The sequence below is a fragment of the Haemorhous mexicanus genome, chromosome 10, assembly GCF_027477595.1.
Source record: "Haemorhous mexicanus isolate bHaeMex1 chromosome 10, bHaeMex1.pri, whole genome shotgun sequence".
Taxonomy (NCBI): Eukaryota; Metazoa; Chordata; class Aves; order Passeriformes; family Fringillidae; genus Haemorhous; species Haemorhous mexicanus.
In genome coordinates, this window is record NC_082350.1 from 7,323,929 (window position 1) to 7,347,215 (window position 23,287).

The 23,287-nt window shown below is 41.4% G+C and overlaps 1 protein-coding gene across 2 annotated transcripts in view; it reads right to left on the bottom strand.

Moving 5' to 3' along the window:
• The window catches only part of STAG1 (STAG1 cohesin complex component), a 152,368-nt gene that overhangs the window by 13,831 nt on the left and 115,250 nt on the right, over positions 1 to 23,287 (bottom strand). For both annotated transcript variants that reach the window (XM_059855157.1, XM_059855156.1), the window contains exons 14-25: positions 22,177 to 22,291; positions 19,945 to 20,062; positions 18,734 to 18,837; positions 15,839 to 15,931; positions 15,631 to 15,720; positions 15,248 to 15,451; positions 13,981 to 14,051; positions 10,851 to 10,938; positions 9,457 to 9,537; positions 3,863 to 3,955; positions 1,117 to 1,291; positions 227 to 366 (exon numbers count right to left, since the gene is read on the bottom strand). In XM_059855157.1, coding sequence (XP_059711140.1) covers positions 227 to 366; positions 1,117 to 1,291; positions 3,863 to 3,955; positions 9,457 to 9,537; positions 10,851 to 10,938; positions 13,981 to 14,051; positions 15,248 to 15,451; positions 15,631 to 15,720; positions 15,839 to 15,931; positions 18,734 to 18,837; positions 19,945 to 20,062; positions 22,177 to 22,291 — 1,372 coding nt within the window. The remainder of the gene's footprint in view (positions 1 to 226; positions 367 to 1,116; positions 1,292 to 3,862; positions 3,956 to 9,456; positions 9,538 to 10,850; positions 10,939 to 13,980; positions 14,052 to 15,247; positions 15,452 to 15,630; positions 15,721 to 15,838; positions 15,932 to 18,733; positions 18,838 to 19,944; positions 20,063 to 22,176; positions 22,292 to 23,287) is intronic.

The window sequence follows — 23,287 nt, forward strand, 5'->3', positions numbered from 1 at the left end:
GGTGCTGCCCTAAACAAAGCACATGTGCTACAAAGAGGGTGAGGTCAGAGCTTGCTGCTGCTCAGTGCCAGGAGTTGTTTAGAAAGGAAATGTACCACACAGGATCAAATAAAGCTGAAAAAGCTTTCAGGAGTGTTTGGGCTGTAACACATTCCTGGCAGGGATGGCAGAAGCCCTAACACTGCAGACTGGGCTCAGTCAGGACAGGAGGATGCACGGCCTGTACCTTCATATAGTGTTTGAAGATATCTGCTGCTGCATGCATGTCCACAATGTCATAAATTATCAGCTTGCTAAAGGCAGCCAGAAGGTTTCTTCTCTTATGTAAAGCTTCTATTTTGTTGGCTTCATCCTCTTCATCTCCCTCTGAAAGCATCATAACAATCTTTTTAAGTAACTGTTAAGTTCTAAAACAACATTATCAAAGGGGAGCTTTTAGAAAAAAAAAAAAATCAATTCTTGAACATGAAGCAAGAAGGATTGTTGGAGAAGAAGCTAAAATGAAAGGTGGTAAGTCTTGAGTCCTGCCTACTTGGAAACTTCCAGGGAAGTTCAGGAGCATGGCACACCACTGACCAAGGCTGCTCTCCATAATCCTGAGGAGATCATGGATATAATCCACATCAAACGGAGTAATTTATTTCCTATACCCTGTGAAAGACCACAGCAAACTCTTGCTGAATGCTTACTTAACTTCTCCAACACAGGACATTCACAGAAACTTCATTAACATGACCAAGCTACAAATATTTAACAAAAGAAAAATCAGAAGCACCAGTACTTCTGCATGCCTTAGATTTTCAGATGTGAAATCAATGCTCTGAACAACAGGAAGTAAAATCCAGTTGTAAGAAGCATTAACAATGAATGGCAATGCCATAAATATTAAGTTCCTATGCAAGGCATTACTCTGTGAATGAAAAATAAACTACAAACATAAAATCTTAAATATAGCTATTATATAATAAAAGCATATTCCAAAACTTATATAAGAAACTTCAGAGTAGTGACCTTCCAAAAAGTAGGAATAGTTCTGAAAACATTTGAACAAACTGATCAGAAAATTAGATTTTCTCCTTTCTTCTGTGTATGGTATGAAAAAGAAGCTAAACATACCCATGCTCTGATTTTCATCATCTTGGTCAATAAACACATGATCCATGACAAAACTGAGAAGTTCTGACTGGAGGCCTGAGTCTGGATTGAACACCAAAGGTTGGAGCCCTTCTCGACCTCCCGTCATCAGCTGGTGACTAAAAATCATCAGGAGATCACAGAGCAGCATGAAAGCCTGCAAGGCAAAAGAGAATGAATGCAGTGACAAGCCAAAAAAGGAAAACAAAGAACCACTGATCTAATTTCCAGATATCCCCTGCTACTATTAAACAGCTTCTTAAACCGTTCTCAGGTGTAGCTGTTTATGTGCTGTGCAAAGTATTCCATAATGGATTCCTCTGCTTTGGAATGCTGTGCCTTTGGTTCCTAGGTCAGGAACTGTGGTTCTTACCTTCTACATGTCCCACATGAGCCATATTAAACTTTCATTTCTTCTCTAGGAAAAGAACTCTAAATCTACCGCTGATCCAAGGCCTGCAGCAAAATTTGTAGTAAAGAGAGCACCACCTCTTTTGATGAATAGTCAAAAAAAAAAAATCAAACAAGTAAAAACATGACCAACACCGAGGGAAAATTCAAGCTGAGTCACTGTCAGACCCCAAAAATACAGACAAACAGCCACAGCAAGGAAATTTTTGCAGAATTTCATCAAAAGCTCTTGCAAAAAAAAAAGAACCAAGTTTGTCTGCACAGCTTTCAAATCCAGACAAGAGCCAACCTGGGCAGAATTGTCCATGATTTATGCTCATTACTATTATACCGTCATTACCTGAGACAGGAAAGAATGCAGCTGTCACTACCTTCCTTCCTTCCAAGGGCTCATTCCTGCATGGCAATAACACTGTTTTGCCCCCACATGGCTTCTGTTGGGGTCTCACAGCCAGCTGTCTGCATTTGATCACGTTCATCACCTTTCCAAGGCCTTTTATTCATAGCTTCTCTATTTTTAACCTCAGGTTCTGAAAACTTTACAAATTCCCAAAATAAAATCTGAACTACCTAGTAAATGCTGAACTTCCAAGTGGCTCCCTTATTTCTGGGAGTATGTTAGAAAATCTGAATGAGCTACACTCAGGCAAGAACAGATGCAAATCATTGTAAACCATGTTCTGTTGAGACCTTAGGAACAGATGTTGCTATTTGGGATTTTTCTCCCTTTGATCCAAAAGGCTGTGATTCATTCCAGTGATGATCTCACCTGCTCTAAACTCCCCTGATACTCAATAGAACTGAAGCTCTTCCTAATGCAGAGCTCTAAAAAAGAGCAGATGAGTAATGCACTACTGGTGCTGAGTTCTGTCCAATATAAAGGCAGCAGTGGGCTCAGTCACAGGGTATTTATTTCCCTCACTCATGGAAAAGTTGAAATGTTTCAGACTTGTTTCTCTAAATACTTCATACATTTTTCCTTCCTTTGATATGGACATCAACTTTGTCTGGAAAGAATGTCAGGAGCAAGGATCAAGTATGGTAGGGAGACAATAAAATTTGCACATAATTCCCCAAAAAATCCAGTAAAACAAAAGCAATAAGTAGCACTCCTGCATTCACAGAAATACACTTTTTAAGGAAGAAAACAAGAGCAAATCATAGAAGAGTCAGCTGGAATGGGTCCCTGGAGTCTCCAGCCTACTCTGCCCAGGACACGCTCTGGGCCTGCTTGGGTTTTTCTGGCTGAGGCTTCAAAACTTCCCCACAACTGGGAACTGCAAAGGAGCTTCTAAAGAAAGTTTAAATTATCAATGAAAAAAACCATTGTGGCCACTGGCAAGAAGAGAACAAACCCATGTTAATACACCTCAAGAAGCAGCCCACTGCAGGAATGGGAAGGAACATTTGCCATTTGCTGAGGCAGGAAGGATGGCAGGTCCAGCTTGAGCTGGAAGGGAGATATTTGCATGGAGCTAGAAGATATTTTCACATTATACAATATTAATATAATATACCAAGAGTAACTACTCTGAATATTAAAAAACAATTACTAAAGCAAAATCTTTGCTGGAAGCCAATGACACAGAATCTTTTGGAAACACACAAACTAGTGACATCTCTGAGCATTTAATGTTTATATTTAGCAACCTGAAGAACAGAGAGTAAATGCCAAGCAGAGCTATCTTTCAAAGAAATAAAAGTGTCTTTTAAGAAGTATTAACTTTTAAATACCACAGGCAAAAACCCCAGACCAGCTATTAGTTATACTCTGCAAAATCTGGGGAGGTCTGACAGAAATGCCATTTGTAGACAAATGTCATTGCCATAAATCAGTGTATGTTCACATAACCTCAGCTAACAAACCAGCTACTGCGTCCTGCAGAGACAGATTTAATTATTTCAACAAACCCTTTGATTCAATGGAAAAAATCCAAAAATATTCAGCTCATTTGAGGTCTCAGTCACCCTCCAGTAGTGACTATTTCCTTTTAAACAGAAATGCCTAGTGCCTTGCAATCCAGTGTCTGCAGGACAAGTCTTTCATCTGAGGTGACTGTGTTGGATGCCTGAAGTCACGAGGGCTGGAGATGAGCCTGAGCATCCAGGTAATCCTTACTCACTGTTAATGAAAAGTTAACTTGTCCTGAGCTGTGCTTTGGAAGTTCTGTTAATACAGCTGCTCTTCTGGGCTGCTTGTTCAGGTTCATTTAGACAGGAGCACAGATGATTTTGCTTGAAGTTTGACATAGCATTGTTTTGAGTTTTACTACACTTTAACACTCACACTTTTGTAAGAGACAGACTTTTCCTTTACCTGTTCTTTGACTGGAGTGTTGACATTTGATAGACACTGCTGGCAGACAGCCAGGAAGGATTTCACAGTTTTCCTCAATACCAACAAGTCCTCCTGGAATAAAGATTAAAAAAGAAAGTATATAAAAATTAGTAAGAAGTTTCTTGGAGGAAGCAAAATAAAGAAATGGTGGTGATTTCATACATTCTACAAAAAGCTGTGAAAGAAATAAGCTATTCAAAAAGAACACAGAAACAGTCCCTTGGTTTTACAGTGATGATGAACCAATCACCAAGAAGAAAACAAGAACCCCAAATTAAATGAAATGAGATGAATACACAGCAGGACGCCTGGCCCACGCTCTGCAGACCTTCCCCCAAGACAGCCCTCTCAGCTTCCACGTGGAAGAGGCAATGTCCTGCAGAACAACCTCCAAGCAAATGTGAAGAACCTACATAATGCCCATGCAATGTTTTCCTTGCTGAAACCTTTTACTGATGCTGGCTGTTCAGCCCATGTGTCTCAGTTCTGGTTTTAGCTTTTCTTGTGCTTCCTGCCACGAGCTCTCGTTGATCTGTGTTTACTGCAGAGCCTTTTTGTGGTCCATATGTTCTCCCTGTGCTGCTTCACAGCACAACACAGGACTGCCAGTGTGCCCAAGCACCCAGAGTGTTCCCAAAGCTCTGAATTTCTCATCACTTCCAATGGTGTGAGTGGGATTTGCTGATATGGACACTCAAGGTCTGTGCACTCCCTCACCTTCCTATTCCTGAGCAGTTTTTCTCTGATGATGCAGCCATGCTGCCACTGCATTACCCTGCCATTACAGAATCTCTAAGACAGTTCTGCTCTGTTCTAATCCACAACTTGCCATTAATCACCCCTCTTTTTTTCCTGAATATAAACCTTCCATTTGGCAGCATCAAGATGCTTCTTTTTTTAAAATTTTAAATTGTGTTTTGTTTGCCAATTGATCTATATCATCCCCATTTTCAGGGCCTTCCCAGATGACTGATAAAAATTATCCTTTTTTTAGGAGAGAACAGATCTCTGCCAGAATGCATCAGAAACTATTCCATTGTGCAAGGATTGCTCACCTACAATTTTTCTTTAATACATGGATCAGTTTTGGGCTATTGAATATGAGTTACATTAAATCCAAACATGCACCTAAAATGCAATGTGGTATTAATGTCTTAGAGACACTGGTGTTTCAATTGATTTTCTTCTCAGTCAAAAATGCAATCTTGTCAACAAGAAATTGATGTGTTTCTTCCAATCTTTAGCTGTTGGCCCTTCAGCCTTGTACCAGCTGTGTTGTCTCCCACTCCAAGATTCCAAGATTCCTAGGACTGATGCCAGGCTTATAAGTTCACTGTTACACAATCACCTGATTTACCCCTCCAAGCACTGGGATTACAATCACCTTCCTGCTTTCTACTTTCTATGGCAATTACCTTCCATTTAGATGTTCATGAATTCAACAGAATTTCAGAGAAAAAACTACATACAGGTTAAAAAGGGAATGATTGTGTCTCCCATTTTTCTTTCTGTCAAAGTGACTAACAAGCAGGTACATGGTATTTATTACCCTCTCTCCTGACAGCATAGCATGATAGAGATTCATATTGCAAAGTTACAGACAGCAGGAGAAAGCCCAGCTGAACAGTGCAATGGAGCCATCTGGAACTCTTCTGAGCTTGGAGAAATCCCCAGACTACTGAAGAGTGGGGATTTTTTTCAACAGAGAAAATGAGAAGAAAAAAAAAAAGAATTAAATTTCCAAGTCTTTGAGTATTCTGGGGTGCACAGCCCAGGCTCCTGAGGTGTGAGTATTTGATCTGTCTTCAGCAGAAAAGCTGACATGAAACCATTTTATCATCCTGTTGGCTGTTAGACAAAACCACGGGGTCACAACTCTGCAATTTAACTGCTCCATGGCACGAAGAAGAACGAGCTGCTGAGAGCAAGGACTGGAGTCTGTGCCACCACCCAAACACAAACCCAGGTGCTCAAAAGACTCATGTCTACAATTCTTCAGATACTTTCTAGCTTTAAATTAAAGCTTGTTTTTTCCATTGAAGTAATTTTAAAACGCTGTGCTTTTGCTATGTTCATCACACAAACCCCATCCTCTTCTCCCTATGTGCTCACTGCCTTTCCTCTAAAGTACTTATTATTTGCAGTAACTTCAACTTCACAGGGCTGAAGAATCCTCAGCTTCCACTCCAACTGTGGAAAATGGCCCAACCTTTTGTACCTTGTGACTTTTTTCTTCCCTTTAGCTTTTTGTGCCTCCTGTCATCATGCCCATATAAATATGAAAAGTCACCAAGTCACCACTTTGTTCTTTAAACCCCTTTTTAATTGGGTCTCCTAAGTCCTCTGGCCACCAATCACACTCTCATAGCCAAGCATTTGGCTACTCTGGCTGCTGCTTACTCACAACTGGCTGACCTCTGTCTTGCCTCTCAATGTTTGCTCGAGTCATGCTTTATTTTTATTGTTCTAAGTTTTAGGACTCTATTGTTCTCCAAGTATTTCCTTCTCAGTACATACACATACAGTGCACAGTACAATGTCCTGGGTACCTGGGACATGGCTGAAGAAATCCAGGTGGAAACAAGTGTCTGCTCTAATCCCCAAGTCTCCTGCCTCAGGACTGTACCTGCTTCCCCAGACTGACAAATGAGAGAACTCCAGGGGAGAAATTACCAGTTTCCCTTGGAACCACCCTCAAACCCCTTTCCTCCTGAGGAGGAGTTTTCCTCCAGGCTATAACAGGCTGCTCCCACAAGCTATGGAGGATGAGCTTTCTCCCCCCAGGACAGTGCTGGTTCCCCCAAAGAGCACCAGTTTGCACAAACAGCCCCACAGCCTCAGCCTCCAGTGAATATGGACAGAGGGAGACCAAAGGTTACAACATCCGACTGTGGATGTTTCCAGGTTTACACATTTCATTCTTATCTGCTGCAGCCTTCCTTTCAGTAATCAAGTTTTCCTTTCAGATTTTAGACACCAAGATGACTCCACAGGACACCCTTCTCTCCACAGGCTGGCTTGAAGAAGTGTTTCAAAATAACTCTACCCCAACTCTCTGCTGTATTTAACTGGTAAAATCTTTGTTGTTGGCCAGAGAATTTGGACTTTCTTAATACTTCAAATAATCATTAATTATCACCTTCCTGCTAAAATGCCTTTGATACATTTTTATGCTGATAAAAATGTATCAAAGATACTCCCTTTGGCTCTATTTACAAATATTGGACAGTGAGGAGCACCTCACCCCCTGGTAACAGCCTGGAGAAACAAGAGCTCCTTGTGTGTAACTTGGGGAGGGGACTTCAGTAACCTGTGACCAGCTGAAGGGCAAGTTTGGAATTTGTAGGTGTTCATTAACATTACAGAAGTGTCCAGTATTCTGGTCTTGTATTCTGTAGAGCTGATAGTTATCCTGGAGCTGTGTGGCACTGGCTGTAGGTCAATTATGTGCTGTTAAGAAATCAATGAGCTGATTTGATCCTAATTAGATTTAAACCACAAGAGTTGAGTTTTTCCCTGCCACACATGGAGGCTCCAGTCCAAAACAGCTGGATCAGGCAGGGAGCCATGATCCAGAACATGCCCAACAGCTGTCCTATGAGGTATCCCTCACACAGCAATGTGTCCTGGCTTGGCCATAATGCCCAGGACAGCTCCCAAACAAGGGCACTTCTCTCAGGACAGAGCTGTATTTTGGAAGCCATTTGAACACCAGACAAAAAATAACTGCACTCCAAAATGACTCTGCTCCCAGTGTATGCCTGTGGTTGTCAAGTATGACTCCACCACAGAATCAATACAAGATACAAAAATTACCAATTCTGAACTGCAGCCAAATAATTCACTTGGAAGGAAACCTTGCCAGAATTCCCCATCTCACCTGAAAACTCCCTGCAAAAAAAGGTGCACCTGATGGATGCAAAGCACACATGAAACAACAAATGTAAAACTTGCCAAGATACTTGTATTTGTTTCCATCTTTTATTCCTGTACTTACAACTCCAAAATGTTCCTATACTTCATCCTGTGCATTGACTGCCTAAATGGGACCTCATGAGGTGAAACAGAGCAGCTACTACTGCCAGCATGAGGTCACACAAATGACCCAGCTGGCAGCAGATGAACATTTCTTACAAATCAATCCCTCCATCTCTGATCTCTCAACCTGACTGTTCAAGGGAAAGCTAAAAGATCATCTTTGAAACATGAGCCTGAGAACAAAAATTCATAAATCTCTGGGATATAGAAAAACAAAGACTTAAGATTAGTTTTATGACATATTATAAATTCTGTTCTCTCCATTTTAATCTTTAACTTCCTTCCTTTCTCACTAATTCTCCTCCTAACTCTGTTACTACCTCTCCCCTCCCTGCTCTCACCCCTCCTCTACAGGTACCAAGGACTCTTCCCTCCCCTGTCAGAGTTTACCTGATTTGTATCTAAATAGAAACCAAGCAATTGCTTTCAGCTGGTCTTTTGCTTTGTAATCTTCTGCTTTTATCTCAAACCTGAAAGGCTTGTGAGTCCAAAAGCCTCTCAACTTCTGGCAGCTATATCCATTGGTCTTCTAAAGATGCCACATGGGGCTACACACCATCACTCCTCTCTGCTCTGAGACCATTGTAGAAACAGCAAAGTAGCCCTAGAAACCTGCATGGACCTACATATTAAACTGCTGTGCCAGAAATGTTACTGTAAAAGCCTGAATACTTCAAAAATACCCCTGAAATAAATGTTTTTCATTCTGAGATGCATCTGTTAATGCCTTTGTCTACCTAAACCTTACAAGTTTAGGTGGACAAAGGTGCCCTTTAATGTCTACCAATTTCCAAGCCTAAATAATGACTTATAAACCAGCCATGGGCAAAATGATTTCCCAATGGATGAAATGCCAGATACAGTGCAGATCAGATCTATTTTCACAGTGGACAAACTAGAGTGGAAAGTCTGATAGCAAAGTGCTCCAGCTACAGCAGGTCTGTGGTTGTCTCTCTGCCCTAAGCTGAGGCTGCTGCCACTCTGAAGAGCTGCAGGACACTAATGCTGGAACTGAGCATGCACAAAGGTCCTGGAAAAGTCACATGTCACCTTGTCCTGACCATACTTTGTGTGCATTGGCTTTTTATTAGCAATTGTTACTTCCAGTGCCTTGCCATTTCTATTGCAACATAAAGGGCGTAATTAGAGAGTAAGCAAAGTAACTTATCACATCAAGATTAAGCTATCTGTGGTCTACAGATCAACAGTATTGCTCACAACTGTTCATATCAACATTCCTTATCAGCCATGCAAACTGCAGCCCTCACAATAAAGTGTGTTAATTATCCTCAGCAATAAAAATATAATAATCAGCTGCTATAAAATCCTGATAAAAGCTATTTACATTGCTTAGACATATGCATGATGTTAAACAGATCCTGAAACAGGGAAGAAATCTGAACATCAACATTTTATATGTTATAAATGACAACAAACGATGGCAAGAATGGAAGTCACAAAGAAATCAGGTGTAACACCTTTCTAGGTAAGTTGTGTCCTGTCAATAAAATCTGTTTGATCAATTGGCCACTTACTTTGGAAGGGGAGCCCTCAGTGATTTTTACCAGCTGCCAGAGAATAGAGTAGTGGGAACACTGCAGTGCCTGGACAACGATCTGTAACACAAGAACACACAGAATCTCAGCATGCTGCTAACAGCAGGCACAGCAGGAAGTGTATAGAAAATCTATCAGGCATTTCGTGGTGAAAAGACAGGAGCAGCTCTTAGCACTTTTTATTTTCAAGGGTATCAAGTTTTTCTTTGGTTGGTTTGGTGCAATAAGAAATCAGCCTAGTAGAGGCAAAAAAATACTGGGTAAATGTTGGGAAACACCAGAAAACTGCACTGGGGTACAGCAGGAGAGGGTGCCACAGTGTGACAGAAGTACAACCCAACACCTACATCTCCCAGGTCAAAGCATCTGTTGAAATATCTCTATACCTGGCTTCACTATTAAAGAGCATGGAAATCTGTTCCACTGGCAAATGAACATGTAGCCCATCTGCTAAAAAAAGGGAGAAAATACAACTTGTCCCATGGAGAAGACCAGGGTCAAATCCCTGGTGCCCAGAAAAGCTTCCACAGTGTCTCCTGAACAGTTCAAATCCAGAGGAGGTGCTACAACTGCCAAACTCCTCAGGGTGGCCTGCAGGAAGAAATACTGAGCAGAGCTCAGATTTCAGGACCTTTCCCCTAAAATCTTAGGGAGGCATTTGGAGAGCCACACACAGACAGACCCAGAAACTGAGGATGGCTGGCAGCTGCATGGACAGGTTTTATCTGCCAGCCCTGTCCCTCCAGGGAGCACAACTCCAGCATGAAGCAGCAAGTGCAGAGAGAAGACTTTCACACACCATGTGGCAATGCCTCCTCTTGGGGTCCTTTCTACAAAATTCTTATTCAGAATTTCATGAGAATTTCTTTTATCTAAATGAAGCTGAGTTAGAATTAACAACTGGCTTCTAACTGAAACCAAATCAAAACTTAAAATGCTTAAATGCTGAAGTAGGAATTCTGCAGTTTAAACAGGAATCATGGGAGAATATGAGGTGGCTCCTATGCTCATCCATGACTAACAAAAACTCAACTCTGAGGAAATAAAGTCCAAGATGTGCTCACTAAAAGAACTCCAGTAGGATGTTCTAGTTTCCTGGTTTTCATAAGCTTTCATCTTACCTTCAATGCACAATAATAATTTGTGATCATTCTAATTGCAGCCAAGGCTTACAATGTTGGGTTTCAGTGTAAACACCAGGATTGATGTACTGCTTTTCAGAGTCAGGAACATCAGCTATTCCCAACTTTACAGATGAGAAAGGTGAGGGAAGGAACTCAAAAATCACACATGGAACTTCTGAATTCTGTACAAGCAGACTGTTTAGAACCTCAGACATCTCAGTGATGCAGGGCAGGTGCTGTTAAGGGTACCTGTTCTGGCATAGCTCCATGTTCAATTCCAGTTCTCAGCAATCTGTAGCAGTTACTGAACAGATCCCATTTGGTCAGATCATGAGCACTGGAACGAGAGGAAATAAAAAGGGATTAATTGTGTTCCTCAGAACCCCCAGCCCAGAGAGCTCTGGTGGTTTCCACAGCTGATCAAGCAGCTGCACAGCAGCTCACTCCACGTTAAAAGCACAAGTCAGGCTTTCTGATAATCCAGGAAAAATGTTTTACTACATGAGACTTTTTTAGGGAGGAGATAAACTCTCTCCACACCATACACCTATAAAGCCTACTTAAGCATAGCTGCTCTAAGTTATTGTTCCTCTTTTGGAAATATTGACAGAACTTCTGAAAACCCTTCCCTGGCATTGCAGCAGAAGCTACAGCCAAGCTCTATCAATATCTACTGAATAAAAATGGCTTTAAGCAAAATGAAGTTGTATATTTTTCTGCTGTCTCATTTGGAAAAAAATAATACACCTGACCACTAGATATAAACACCCTGAATATCTGAAGTGAGACCATATGATAACAAACAGACATGAGAGATGGTGGCTGCCACCCCACTCACTGTTCCACATTTAGTTGCACCAATCTGATGTCATCAGTGAGAGGAATAAAAATGACATTAGGGACAAATACTCTGTAAGGCTGTAGCCTTACAGGCCTCAACAGCTCATGAAATGGCTTGATAATAGAGAAGTGAGAAATACAGAAGAAACTGAAAAACATCAGGTTGCCTGAAAGACAAAAATACTCTCTCAGCAAGTAAATTTAGGTTTAAAACATTTTTCTGCAGTGAAAATAAACAGAGATAATTTGAAACAGTTTATAATATGTCTATAAAAGAGCAAGCCAGCTCAGAATCATCAGAAACTTGCTGACTGAAACGCTCACCTGGAAGGAGGGATACTGAGACTGAATTGGGAGTCTCAACTGGATGCACCAGCCTCTTGCATCTGACTCATCCCAGCACCTGGATCACCCAGCCAAGCTCACTCCTCCCCACCCTGTGCCTGCCCTGGGTCAAACCCTTAACTGCCTTGCTCAGCCAGAGGGAAAAACTGCCTAGTTCCAAAAGGGACAGAGGCTGAACTCAGCACTGGCAATGCCCAGGTCTTTTTGGAAGCCCTGCCATGAAACACCTCCCATGCTGGAGCATGCTAGCCCTGGAAAATGTCAAAATGTCACTGGTAAGAGCTTCACAGAAAACAACCATCAGAGTGCACTGTGCACTCCAGGGCTGCGCCATTAAAGCCAAGGTGCACCTTAACTTCCAGTTCAAATCCACTAACAGAAGAATAGGAAAACTTAAAAAAAATACTGGAACTAAAAATGTAAAAAGTGCAAAAATATTTTGCAGACTTAGATGGTCTTTGAGGTACTAAAATAAAATGTTTAGTAACTTATCACATAAAGATTAAGCTATCTGTGGTCTACAGATCAACAGTATTGCTCACAACTGTTCAGAGAGAGAGAGAGAGAGCTGCCTCTGACTGGAGATATTAAGCACAGAGATGCTGCTTCCATAAATCACAGGGTTGCCAGCAAGGCAGAGTGGTACTTCCTTAATTACAGTACTGTAATTGAAGCAGTAAAGTCTCCTTGGTGTGCAGAGGCAGATGCCTGCACAGATTATCCTACAGAGAATATGACAGGAAAAACTGTCTCATTCCTGCCTTTTCAGTTCAGACATTCCCCATCAGGCAGCCAGCACAGGGGCCACGTCCTCACAGCTGGGGATACTCAGCTCCCTGCCCTGTGCCTTACAGCTGAGCTCAGGAAGGGCTCTTCAGCTTCCAGAGCTGAAAAATTCTATGTACAACTTACACACTGTCTTTCAATTGAAACTTTCTTAAAGCAGAGCCTCCACATTACAGTTAGGCATATTCTGGTACTTCTTTATCTCTTTTGAGCTACTTAGCCATCAAAACCATAGTTATAAAGGCATCTTGGACACCACACAATTCTCCACAGAGGTTCAGGAAGAAAATTCACACAACACAGAATTTTCCCTTAGTTCCTTCCATGTCAGACTCTTCATGGATTTCAATAAACAAGTTCCAGTATTTCATCCAAGGTTTCTTTTCATTCTTATGGGCAGTCCCGTCTGCTGGAGCACATTTTTGCCAGACAAGAGGCAGGTGAAGTAAAGGTACCAGTTTCATGGTGTTTCTCAAATGTGGCATAAAACAGCTTAGAAAAGTTTATTTTCCAAGAAGTGCCCTTTCCACCAAACAGCTTCACTTCTTCAAGATGCACAAAGAGAGGGAAGCTGTACCTTGGGCTTTGAGCAGCTGTGCTACTGATACAGTCTAATTTCTCTACTGAGGTTTCATTTAGCATCACTCCTACACTGTGATAAAGAAGAAATTATTTGTGGCTCTCTGCCACCTGCACAGGAAGCTTTCTCTCAGGCTGACTGGGAGCAAGTGCTTCCTGCAGTTGGAGGGAAGATCAGGCCCTTGTGCTGTGCTCCAGAATTCACAGTTCCAGTGAAGTTCTCCAGGTTGCTCTGCACATGCTGAGGATGCCCGTAGGTCTGAGAGCAGCAGGAACCTGAAAAGCTCATTTGTGCCTGGTGAGGGAGATTCTGTGCAATCCACACTGGGAAATTTGGCCAACATTCAACTGCAGGAAGAAAATGCATCTTCCAGGCTCTCACCATAAACTATTACCTATTATCTTTACTACTAATAATAATTCTATAATTTTGAGGAGAAGTAGCTCAAAGGCACTGAGAAACAGCTTCCTGTAGGCTCCCTAAGCTGATGCCCAAAGCACAGGTTTGTGGCACAGAAGTGTCCCTTGTGCCCTGACTGTGCCATGCAGGGGAGCAGGACCTGTAGTAATTTACTCATGGGTGTAAGAGCACTGGGTGCAAGGGAGGGGGTGCCACTTGCAAATTCCATCTGCAAAGATCATGGCACGAACTGAGCAAGGATCCAGATCAACCCAAACACTTCTACTGACAAACACCACCAGTCACTCCTCCATCTCCACTTCAGATTTCAGGCCATGTGTGTTCTCATTTCCCCACACCTGACACTGCTGATACTTGCTGAAAGGATAAAATTAATATCACAAATTTGTAAGGGAAGACAGCACCTACTTGTGAAAAGATGTCAACCTCTTCAGTGTGGAGAGCACATTGTATATGTCATCATCATCAGCTTCTTCTCCCTGCAAAGGAAAGGCAATGCATGAGGAGAGCCCAGCAATTCACTCAGCACATCACTGCACAGGCAGGAGCAACTTCTTATGGGTTTTTTACTGATACCAAAACTGTCTCCAAATTTTTCAGTGACTTTTATGTAGATTCCATAATATTTAAGTAGCCACTGCACAGCACTAAAAAACAAGTAAGATCATCTGACAACATTATCACTGTATTAATATCCAAACCTGTATCCTTTAGCAATAGAAACCATTCTCAAGACCAAAATCTGAGTTCTATCTTATTTTATAAAAAAGACTGAACCACCAGCTTTAATCACTAGCTGATGAACATGCCACAGCACAACTTTAGAATTTTCTGTGAACTAAACAGCAAATTCCCTTAGTGAATCAAGTGAAAATAAGGTATTTCCAGCAATTTTCTAAAATAAGAAACCCACTTGCAACAATTCTTCTTCTCCATCTCGCTTTGATAATTTCTTTTCCATCTAAAACCTAACAATTAAAACATCTTCCTGCCTTCAGATGTAATTGTCAATCAATGTTTCTCCCATTATCAGCCCAGATGATTGCTTAGGCACCAGTATGCAATTTTTAAAATTTAAAATGCCTTTAAAATGATGAAATTGACTTATTTTAATAAATTATTCAAACAAATATCACTTAAAAAAGAGTATCACAAAGGCCAGAACTTTAAATCCTTGCTACTGCTGTTCTCATTCTTCCAGGTTTCAGACCTGTCTCCTTTACTCTTTCCAGGGCTCTTTTAATATGCCATTATACATTTTTTCTTAAATCCTCTCTTCTACTCAAAGCATAATCCAATCTTGATTTTGCTGCTTACATATGCATCTGGGACTATGGGAATCACTAAAAAAATTAATGTAAATACAACTTCCTCTGCATTTTTCATCATCTTTCACCCATTCATCCACTTAATTCCTTATGTGGACTGTTTTAATACTCAACTAAATTTTTAGAAGCAGGATAGTCCCACAGTCTTGTTTTATACCACCAATGATTTGAAGGCTTAATGGCTACTGTAAGGGACTTTCCACAGGGAGAAGTGGCTCCAAGTAATTATGAAATAGCTGCTGCTGCACTGCATCTTCAGATGGGTCATTTCATGGCTTGCCAAGAATGTTTTTCTGTAGCCTATCCTACCATATTTTCAGCAGTTCAACAATTTTAAGAAAACAAACCTCCTGCAGCAGATCCTCAACAGAATGGTTAAATCGATCCACAAATTCATCAATAAGTTGGCTGTGGGCTATGTCAACTCTGTTCTGGATGGTGTATTCCTCACTGCAGAGGATGCTGTAGGTTTTGCTGCAGGCTTCCAAAACATCTGATTCCACATGCTTTTCCACAACAAACTTAATCTGCTTCAATAAGGCATCCAGATGCTGCAGAGCAGAAAAGAACTTCAGCTTTCCCCTCAGTGGGACAATGACACTGAGCAAAGCCACTGCCAGGACACCCAACCAAGGCTGCATTGCTCACGTGCCAAACAAAGGCACAGCACTGAGGGCCTGAACAGGGCTCACACTGAGAGCAGCCACACTTCCTGCCCAAGGCACAATACCTTCTCCATTCTGCCTGTGCTGTAGATTTCCAGGTCAAAGTACTGAGGGATTTGCAGGAGGTTTGCAACCTTCTCGGCGTCAGCGGAATACTGGAACGTCATGGCAACAAAACAAACAACAGGGAAGTAAAAAAAAACTCCTGCATTGCAGAATCAGAAAGTTTAAAGACAGCTGTAAATCCCAGATTTATTTTGTTGGAAACAGTACCTTTGATAGCAGCATGGGAAGTGCAATAATGAAATGCTCAGTCAATTTATTTCTGTCGTCTATCTGAGTTTTTCTTTCTTTTGCGGTCAGGACCTGGAAGTGATCAAACATAACTACAGTAAATACATTTTCTGCATATAGCAATCATTAAATGTCTAAACATTGTATTACAAACAAAAATCCATGCAAGTGTATTTTTTAATAAATCAATTGAGGAGGGAATAAAAAACTCAAAACACATTTGGGCTGAAAAGTGATTAAAGAGGGAGGACTGCGTGTCCTAAGCAGCTGTGATTGAAAAGGAAAATACTGTATCACCCAGTATGACACTGTCTCCACACATAAACATCTTTTTAGGACTGAAATTCAAATACAACCCCAGTCAGTGGAATTTTGCTATTGCTTCCAACTGTACTGAACTCTGGCTTTCACACATTAAACCAAGCGTTAATGTAAGACCTCAGGGCAAACTGAAGTATAATTAAGAAAACCAAAACCAAACCACACTGTAACAATGAATTTCATTAGCAGATTCATGGCCTCCTCTCTAAATGGAATGGAATTCTCAGTGAGAACGTACATCCAAGTTCACAGCGAGGAACTGAAGCACTAATGCTGTCAGAAAAAAACCCCTTGAACAGAGAGACAATAATCAAACCAGCATGCTTCATCAAAGCTTAGATCTGGCTTCAGGAAAGAAATGAATACTTTTGAGAACAAATAATGATAATAAAATACTCAAGTTAGCTAATGATTCACATGTAACCAATCAGCCAGACTGCACAGTAAGGGTTACAAGCTAAAGTCAGAGGAGAAACTATTTCAAAAGAAGGTGAGTGCTTAATTAGAAATCTGTTTCCTTTCAACTCAGAGAAGAAGTTGTGGGATTGTGAGACAGGATGCATCTCCAGGGACAAGGCAGAGAACCCTGCAGTTACCATCCCACAACTCATGGTCTAAGTGAGAAGAAGCAAAAGCTAAGTGCCACTTCTACATGGCTCTGCAAGGGAAGAGGAGCAGCTGGACACAAGGCATGTGCTTGGATGCCAGGCACTGTGCCAGCAGGAACCCAAAACAGCCGTGGAAGTGGGGGGAATGGATCAGTGACCAGGACAAGACCACTGCTTGCACAGGGCAAGGTGCAGAGATGGCTCCAGCGCAGCTTCAGGCCCTGCACACCCACCAGGGCAGCACCAGCCAAGCTCAGAGCACTGCAAAACCAGGTCAGAATCCCAACCCTGACAGCCCAGTCGTGTTCTGGGGAACAAATATGGCTGTTCCCTGGCACTGAGAATTGATCTGTGTCCCCAGCATGACTTCCAGGCTCTTTTGATCATCCTTCAGAAGGTGGAATTTGTTTTACTGATCTGTTTTCTTTAGCTCCAAATACAGACATTGAAAACTTAAGACTAAGCAATTTGTTGAACTTCAGTGAATTGAGCTGTAGATCTCTTGAGAAAGAGAAAACACCTGTAAATTTAATAATGACATTATTTAGTGCCCCAAACAGAAAATAACCAACATGATTTTTTTTTTTTTTTAATTTAAAGGTCACTTTGACTGCTAGAAAGGTTTGCAGCTTGAGACAAAAAACTTATGCTTACAATACAGTTTTTGTAACAAAAGATAAGACATGCTTGTGTAAATTTCAGTAAGTGCTTTCATGGATTCCCTCCTTAACCCTGAAATGTTTTAATAAATTAGGAATTCCTAAGAACACACTTTATAAATTAAAGTACATAAAGCATGTTGAAACTGATGGCTTCTTGGAGCTTTTCCTGGGATGCTGTTTCTGGACATGAGACTAATCTGCTCTGGCACATAAAAAATTCCGAAGTAAAGTAACTGCATTATTTTAGCAATAGAGAATGCCAAGACTCTGCAGATTTCATCTTTGTTAAAGCCACAGATTTAATAAACTGGTTATGATTATTTAGAATGGATGCTAAAAGAAGAACCATTTGTTCACATGGGTTTATTCCACTTTCATCTATCCTAAATAAGATGGGGACTACCAAAAATCAGGTGAATATGTTTAAGAAGCTGAGACTGCTTTGGAACACAGATGCTGTATTTATGGAAAATACAGCTGAAAGCCTGTTATTACCCTGACCCTGTGGACTTAGAATGAAGTGTTTAAAACTGCATGTCCAGCCTTAGGAATGGCCTTCCACTGGTGCTCAAACAGTCCCTATAAAATAAACAAAAGAGGCAATTTGGCCAGAATGTAAAGTTCTGAAATTTTTAGGGCACTCAGTGGAAGAGGCCTAAGAGGATGGATGCCTAAAAGCACACACACATTCAGAATGGTCCCAGTTCCACCCCTCCTGCTCAAAGCAGAGTCCGCCCAGGGGTCACAGTGGGAGGATCAGGGCTTTGTCTAGGCAGGGCTCAAAAATGACCAAGCATGGAAAGGGCACCAACTCCCAGCACCTGTTCCAGTGCTTAAACACCCTCATGATGAAGATCCTGTTGACTTTTCTGCAAATTTTATGTCTGTATTTGCAGCACATTCGTTTTCATGGAAGACAGTCAGAGGCAGCCTGTTCTGCTCCTACACCTTCCACTCTAACATAGGTTTAACATTAGGGGCTGATGATGTGGGTACATTACAAATATAAGGCAGGGATATGATAAAAAGAACATCTAAAAATATAATTAAAAAATACTTTTATGCTGAAAATTTATATTGCTTAACTTGTCCGTGCAAATCCCAAAATCAAACAAAGAGAAAACCAAACGTGTCCAGAAACGGAATTTCTAATATTTTTCTAAGAAGTGTTAAAATGAAACAGCAAACACCAATTAAAAAACTCTACTGCAGGAGTGTCCAAAGCGGTGTCACAAACATGTCCCATGCTCTGGTGACAGGCAGGCAGCTGCAGCCCCACTCACCCTCTTGCCGGTGCCCCTGCCCACGGGGGGATGTGCCTCGGCAGCCTGTCGGATGGTGCACACCATGAGCTCGATCAGAGCGCTCTCCTGCCGGTCCGACATCGCTGCGGGGACAACAGGGCATCACTGGGGACAAGGCAGCACCACGGGGACAGGGGTGGGACAGCAGGGGAGCACACGGCAACAGGGGAGCACGCAGCAGCACAAACAGCACACACAAGGTACACTGTCCCATTCATCGAGGCTTTCCTCTCTGATTTGCCATTCACCCCCTCGCAAAATCGACACGGCAGAAGTGAAAGCAGCCCAGAGAAATGCAGGCTGGAGAAAAGGATCAGTGCAGGGGAACATAGGGAAGATCTACAAAATAAGGGAGAGTCCTAGAGGGGAAACGGTGACAGACAATTCACTGTCATTTCCTCATAAACTCTCTGCTCTTTGGCAAGTGCTTCTGCTCACATCTGGAGGATCAAACCTCACTAGGCTAAGCAGAATCAATTTCCTAATGAAATTACCCTATAAATACCCCCACTGTAGCAGGTGCATACCAAAAGTCCAGCCTTCGCAGCATGGACATGATGAGCACACCTTGCCAGGAACATTGATTTTTCAAACACCTAAGCCCTGTGAAGGTCTCTGAAGCAGGAGAATCCTGAGGAATTATAAAGGATCTTGAATGGCAATCATTAACCTTAGGACACTTTGTCCCCAGTCTCCCTGGCTACTTTGTGCACCCAGGTCTATTATCAGCAAAAGGAAATCTGAAACTAATGGTGAAAGAATCCCCTTTGCTTTTACTCTTGAGAATTCATTGTGTTCACATTGCCTAGAAAAGCCCCATATCAACTAGCATCACCTGAAGTGCTTGTTTATTCAAAACTGTATTAGCTATTTAATTTATTGAAATAGTTAGTTAAACATTCAGACAAACTCAAGTTAAGACTTGAGTAAACTCCCTTTAATAGTAGGAAACCATAGTGCAGCACACTTGATTAAAAAAAACCTCCACAGTATAAATAAAAAGAAAACTAGAGTACAAATTGCTGTTTTTGAAGGAAAGTTCATTAAAAATAGATTAATCCAAAATCTTCAAATAGGCTTTCCAAACAAAGAACAACTTAAAAAGATGTTTCACTATGGGTGGCAGAGGTATTTAAGGAATAATTAACAATACTGTGCAATATCAAGGAAGCACAGGGTTAAGCCAATACCTTCTTCTCCTTGGACTGGCTCCTCCAAGAGCAATTCTGTCATACATTCCCAGTCTTTCAGCAGTTCTTGAGAGCTCTCCCACAAGCTGTCCACCAAATAGGCTGCATGTTCATGCAACTAGAAAACCCAAAGTAATCATCAGTACAGCTCTTGGTATAAGCACCAGTTCTTCAACTTGCATAAAATCAGGTGGCCACAGAGAGTGTCCTGGGCACATATCTTATCTTAGTTGGAAAGAACATTTAGTTTGAAACTAATTCAGGAAGGTTTTCTCCCAAATGAATGACACCAGTGCAATGGGGTTATGTTTTAACAGAAACAAAATAAAACCAAGCTGAGCTTCCTTTGCACAAAGCTGCTTGTTTGGCAAAAATCTTTCCCAGAGTTTTGACCCAGAAGTTGTAAACTTACCTTCCCTCACTTTCTCACTGCATTACAAAAAGGAGAGATGGTGAGGCATGAGAGTTGTAATGTATTTGTTTTGAACAAGCAATTGGTTTTCATACATGCTTCTATGTGCTCAAAAAAAAGGAGCAAAAATCCTGGTGATTTCACAGGCTATAGATTTAACTCTAAATTCAACTGCAAAATATGTTTTCATGTGAATTAACACAACTGTTGTAAAGTGAGAAAAATAACCCATAGGCTTCTGCTGTTTTCTAAACTTAACTTCAACTACTACCAACAAGTAACAACCACAACACACAGCTTGTGCTTGCCAGGGACTGACTCCTTAGCTGGAAAACATCCCTGAGTGCAGAGAAGGAGGTGTCAGTACATTCCCCTCCTCTGTTTCTGACAGCTTTGGGCAAAATGTCCCAGAGTTACTGCTGCTGGGCAAGGTTCATTCCCCTGAATGCACCCCAGGCTGCAGTGTCACCTCATCCCACCCACATGCAAACTCCCAGTTCTCCAACTCTTTACTAAAATTGGAGTCAGGATATTCTACTTGGCTCCTAACAACTCTCTCAAAAGCAACAATAGCAAAAACTGGCCCTGAGAGAGAAGTGACCCTCAGGGAGCAGCATGATCTTAGCTCTGGGAGTGGAGCAGAGTCTCTGTTCTCCTCACAAGGCAGACAAGATCAGTGCTCAGTAACTCCAATCACACTCACACCTAAGGCATCTACACCGTAAAACACAACGAACTTTACAATTTAAGTTTTAATGAAGCTGGAGCTAAAATCCATTCAGGTGGCAGACAGAAGGACCACACAGGCAGTGACATTTCACCCAGATTGATTTGTAGGTTTATGAGGTGTTTCTAAAAAACAAGAACACTGTACCAAAATTTTGTCCTTCCTTCTCAGCAACTCTGAGTGTTTTTTTTCATTCTCACAGTCAAGTCTCTTGTTCAAGGCTTCATAACAATTAAAATAACCAATTGTAATATCTTTATTTTTTCTTTTTACCCAAAATATACTATGCTCCCTTCTCTAGAGAAACATTTCTGTCATTCCTTTCTTTCAATCTGCTTATTTATCAAATCAAATTAATAATTTTGAACCTTTCCCCTGCTATCTTAAGAACATCCTGTACCTGACAGTATTCTCTGAAATTCTCCTCCACCACCGTTCCCCATCTCTATTACTATTACTACATGTACCACACAATTTCCCATAGATGCTGTCTCTATAAATCATGGGCATAATCCCACCCTGGGTGTGTTCATCAAACACTTCATGTCACCACATCTATGCTTCTTTTCCTCATCCTCCAATGTTTCCAAGATGCATCTGCACAAAGCCCTGGAAGACCTCATTTCATCTGACAGCTGACTCTGCTCTAAGTTAAGGACCCTCAGGTCCTTCCCACTCTGAGTTCACCTATGATTCTAATCAGAACTGGAGATATTATGCAATTTTTGTCCTGTCCTGATTCAAATAATTTTCATCCACAAAGAATAACTCCAGAGGTATTCTCCTTGCATGGTTATGTAAGCAAAGAACCATTTCCCTTTGTGTGCAGCAATGCACCCTGGCAGCCACCACAGCACCAGCAATGCAGTGTGAGTACAGTGGGGACATGCACAAGTTAAATAAACCATGAAGATTTTCAGATAAATTTCCTTAAAGGACAAGGAAATGGAGGGGAAGGGAAAAGGGCTTATGGTATTTCTGAAAATATAAAATAAAAAGGAAAAGAAAGACAATTTATTACTGTATGTTGATAAATCACTACTTAAGTTCCAGGTTTTATTAAACATTTAAAGGTTAAAAATTACTTTTTTACCTCACTTTCAAGAAAGAAAAGAACCAACATTCTAATTAGGTTTCCATTTGGGCTATTTCGCCCCCTCCTCTTTGCTAGAGCCTCTTCAGCTTGGGGATCATGTCTGCTGAACAGCCTGAAAATAAGCAGAAGGAGCTCATGGCTATCACAACAATTCTCATTTCTGCAAGAATATGATGAGCATTCATTCTTGATATAGTAAATTTGTTCATAAAACAGTGCAAGTATCTCAAGCTATTTCTTTCAAGGGAAAGAGGCCACAACCTCTGCCTGTCTGAAGAGATGAATTTGTCTTCAGTCTTTAAGTAAGTTCACAAGGCTGGAAGAATTTCACACAGGAAAAAGTTCTCCAAAACGTATTTACATTGAAGGTTTTGCACAGTTTCAAGTATTTGCATCACTTGTACAGTTTTGCATTTATAACTTATCCAGTCTTGCAGTGGAGGCAGCACCTACTGCACCAGTGCACTGAGAGCTAAGGTTGTCTCACTCTGGCTAAGACATGGTACAGACAAACCTGACATACATCAAACAGCCAACCTCAGGTACCAGGAGCAGCATCAAAGATAAAACCAGCTCCTACTCATTATTTTGGGTTTTAGAGGTAAGTGACACACTCTGCACTGAGTTCCCTGATGCATGGCCCATCCCAAACTCCTCTCAATGCTCAAATTTTCCAAGAGACCTCAGAGGTGCCAGTATTACTGTTACAGCAATGACTGTTTTACTTTGAGAAGTTTGAAAGCTGGTCCTGGCTTTTACAGTGAAATCACAAAGCAGATGAACATGTGAAACACAGAATTCTGATTTCACTGCTGTAATTCACTGAAGAGAAGGACAAGTGACACACAAATGTTGTATTTTAGTTAAAAACATGACCTCATCCCCCCTGCTTATCTTAACAGAAAAGCAATGAGCACCTGTGCAGGTGCTGGGATACCTTACAACCTGCAGCTCAGGGATGAGCCAGTGCTCCTCTGCATTTGGTGATCCTTTATATCCTCTGTACTATTTGCTTTCCTTGGCTAAGCACAGAGAGCTTGTCTGATGATTATCACAGAGAAAGTGCAAGTGAAATGTATTAAACTTGGTGAGATAAATCACACCTCAA